Raw genomic sequence first — 4020 nt, forward strand, 5'->3', positions numbered from 1 at the left:
TTCTTGACAGTTTTGCTCAAAAGTTACTTATAAATGACTACACATATTTTGTTTTTGAGAGGGATGGGGGCAAACCATCATCAGAAACAGTCCCTCACATATTGTAACAGCCATGAAATTGACACACGTTGACCAAAATTTGTTATAGTCTGTTCCAATAAAGTGCACAAATCACCTGTTTACTGACATTTTTCTTTTAATTTCAAGAGTAAACACCACCTTGAACATCAATGAGCGCCCAAACAAGTAACTGCTAAATTAGGTAGACTATCATTAAATAGATATTTACAAAATATTTACTTGTCAGTTTAATATGTAAGAAATAATCGACGAAAATCATTTTTATTCTATTGCCGACAGTACTATAGTAGTCCATGATTCTATTTACAATAAATTTTTGTTTATTGAAGTATATTGACATACATAGAAGAAATTTGACTACATGTACATACAGAAAAATAACCTTTCAGATAACTTTATTTTCTGCAAAAGTCAGTTTAAAACAATTTGTTTTTGTAATTGCCATGGGTGAAAAATTCGTAACTTCGAGCACTGTATAAGTCAGAACCCATGACCAAAACTGTAGGGATGTTCACCGATAAACCTTGTAAAGTGTGGGTATAACTATTACAAATAATACAAATCATGAAAAAACTAAATGAATTACTCACATTTACAAGCAAGAGGACAGTCATTTGACAGAATATTTATTATTATTATATTATTATTTTTATTATTATTATTATTTTTTACAAATGACCTACCTCTGTGATAGTCTCGTTAATTTATAACAAAGATCTGAAGCAAAGACCGACACGAGATATTGATACTTTAATAGCGATATACAATGTATCTAGCCACATAATAGTCTTTGGTACTACCGTAATAATTTTTTTTTACCATATAACTTAAATTTATTACTAATAATTAAACAAAATTAGACCTTTATTTAAGACTATTAGCAAAGACATGCGCCAAAGAGTTTTAATGATAACTACCATAGCAAGTCGCCGTACACCACCGCCATTTAAATATTTACTGAAAAAGAAACAACGTTATAATACATATTCTAATTGATGTAGCGCTTTCTGGGGTCTTTCGATCGTTTGAAGATTTTCTTTTCTTCTCCGGTGTTGCGGTGTTTGTAAGTACTAGAAGATAGAGTAGCATTTGCAACGGATGCTGCTGCCACTATTGTTGTAGCTGCAACTGCCCCCACTGCTACCGCTCCTGCAGTTGCCACCCCGAGAGCTGCTAAAATAGCAGAGCCAAATGTAGCCCATTCAGTCTTTGCCTTGAAAATAGAAATATAATGAATGAATTAATGAATGAATGAATGAATGTTTAACGACACCCCAGCACAAAAATACACATCGGCTATTGGGTGTCAGAAATGGTAAGTATATGAAAATATTTATATAGAAATATAAAGATAGAAATATAAAGACAAGCTTATAATATTGAATCTAATACAACTGTCATACAAGCCTTTTTGCCATTGGTTAATTTTCGTGATAAATTGGACGATAGATGTACACTGTCACAGGCAACTGGAATTTATCACGATAACAAAATTCTGAAAACTCGTCCGACATGCTGTCACTTGGTCTCATGTGTGGTGTTTTCGTTAGTATATTAATTCCGCGCCTTCCATTGAAAGAAAGAAAGAAATGTTTTATTTAACGACGCACTCAGCACATTTTATTTACAGTTATATGGCGTCATATGGTTAAGGACCACACATATTTTGAGAGGAAACCCGCTGTCGCCACTACATGGGCTATTCTTCCGATTAGCAGCAAGGGATCTTTTATTTGCGCTTCCCACAGGCAGGATAGCACAAACCATGGCCTTTGTTGAACCAGTTATGGTAGTACTAAACCAAATAACTTCCGGCTGGGTCAAAGTGCGAGGTGCACCGAACTTTTGATAGAGAAGTGAACACCACAAGTCCTGTGATTGGTTATAAATGTGAGTGTGTTGGTTGTAAAAAATAATAGTTTCATCTGGGTAAAAAAAAATTGCAATTTTATTTCATCTAGTACCAATGTGTCAAGTAGCCTTGTGCTTGAAACATGTATGGGGTACCTGTAAAAAAAAGTACTCGAATTTTGTGCGAAACTAGGGTAGTCATAGACGCTACCCGTTATCTCAGAAACGAGCAGCTTGACCCCCATTTTTTTCTGATTCACTTTAAGTGTAAGGGGTGGTAGTATTTATATCCGTGGCGTTTATGTCGGTTGATACGTTGCAGGTAGGAGTTTTAGCCACATATGTTACTATTGTCGTCTATGGGATTTGATTTGGTAGTATACACCCTTATGGATCATTGGTCGGTGCAAGTGGTTTACACCTACCCATTGACCCTTGCGGAGCACTGACTCAGGGTTTGGAGTCGGTATCTGGATTAAAAATCCCATGCCTCGACTGGGATCCGAACCCAGTACCTACCAGCCTGTAGACCGATGACCTGCCACGACGCCACCGAGGCCGGTGTGCCTTCCATTGTGTTTAAACGTTATTATAAATAAGTTTCAAAAATATGACTAACTTCAGATCAAAATGATGTTATTGGTCTCAGGCCCGTACTCAGAAATTTATATGGGTGGGTGTGCGTAATCGACGATGAGTGGGGGGGGGGGGGGGGGGTTATTACGTCATAATGCAGGAGATGCAGGAGATGCATTTTCCTGCATTCTGGGAAGTAAATTTGAAATGTTTCTTTGCCACAAAATATTTTTTACACATCCACGGACGGACCTCGGCAGACTATGGGGGGGGGGGGGGGGTGCCTACGCACCCCTCGCACCCCCGTGCGCACGGGCCTGTTGTTCGTATTTTATTATGATTTCGTGCCATTGTAATTTTTAATACTTTGTTAGCAGCATTGAACACCCTTCCTCCCCGAGTAAGGTCCGGTTCCTGATCCATCGCAGCAGTCAATTCGATCATGTATCATATTGCCTGCTATTCTAGTCTGTGTTCCCAAAATGGTACAAACAAGTTCAGAGGAAATAACTATATCACAATCTGAAGTAAACCATTTTTGTTTAGAACATACTATTTGGAACAATAAAATTGATAAAGAAGACAAAATGGAAATGACTATCGATTTTGTAAACACAATTTTAAACAACATTAACTTCTTTAAAATATCGTAACATTTTGAAAAACTCACGAAAATAATGCTTACCATTTCGTAAATGAATATTATTTTATGTATTTATAAAAACAAGTGAACATATGTCAGTAAAAGTTATAAATTTGTAGACCTACCCCATCAACGTGGTTCTTAGCCATAATTAATCCAGGCGAATTGCTCGAAATAATTCAATATGAGGTTGAAACACCACTTCACAAATGTAAATTCCAATCATATGCATACGTTTTACAACACAGATTAGCAGCAAACGAAGCAATATTTTTAGTGTATCCTGTATGGCAATAAATCATGTTCAAAATACACACTACAATACTAATAAATTTGCCTTTGCTTCGCTTCTAAGTCAATGACGTCATTTCAAAGGAAAGAAAAAATATATTTCGTCATAATTTTTACATACTGCAAGCGTTTTAAAGTAAGGAGAATAGACAATTAGGTTTTTAAAATTTGTGGGATTTCTTTAATAAAACCATAAATTGCTTACAGATACTCCTCATAATGTAGTATTAGAATAGGGATAATATCACTGTGAATATTATGGACGGCCCCTAAATCATGTTCAAAAGACAGACTACAATGCTGATAAATTTGCCATTTGATTCGCTCCTAAGTCAGTGACGTCATGTGAAGAGAACGAAAAAATATTACGTCATAATTTTATTTACTAAAGTATTTTCATTGAATATCGTAAGTAAGGAGAATAGATAAAGGTGGTTTTATACTTTTTATGCCGTCACACGGCGTTAAACGCTAGCACACGCCGGTAAACTGTACGATTGGACGTCAAACATTATGGTCATTCGACACGGGTTTGTGGTGTGTTTTTTTAGAGGAAACCGCTGTCGCCACATAGGTTA

General features: G+C 36.2%; 1 protein-coding gene across 2 annotated transcripts in view; it reads right to left on the reverse strand.

The window, feature by feature from the left end:
• Nucleotides 1-459: 459 nt before the first annotated feature.
• Nucleotides 460-4020, reverse strand: part of LOC121381568 (phospholipase A and acyltransferase 3-like) — a 19149-nt gene continuing 15588 nt past the window's right edge. For both annotated transcript variants that reach the window (XR_005959082.1, XM_041510905.1), the window contains one exon: nucleotides 460-1294. Coding sequence is in view for 1 of the 2 variants with exons in the window: in XM_041510905.1 (XP_041366839.1) it covers nucleotides 1070-1294 (225 nt within the window). In the remaining variant the exon portion in view is untranslated. The remainder of the gene's footprint in view (nucleotides 1295-4020) is intronic.

This window comes from Gigantopelta aegis, chromosome 2 (genome assembly GCF_016097555.1).
Source record: "Gigantopelta aegis isolate Gae_Host chromosome 2, Gae_host_genome, whole genome shotgun sequence".
NCBI lineage: Eukaryota > Metazoa > Mollusca > Gastropoda > Neomphalida > Peltospiridae > Gigantopelta > Gigantopelta aegis.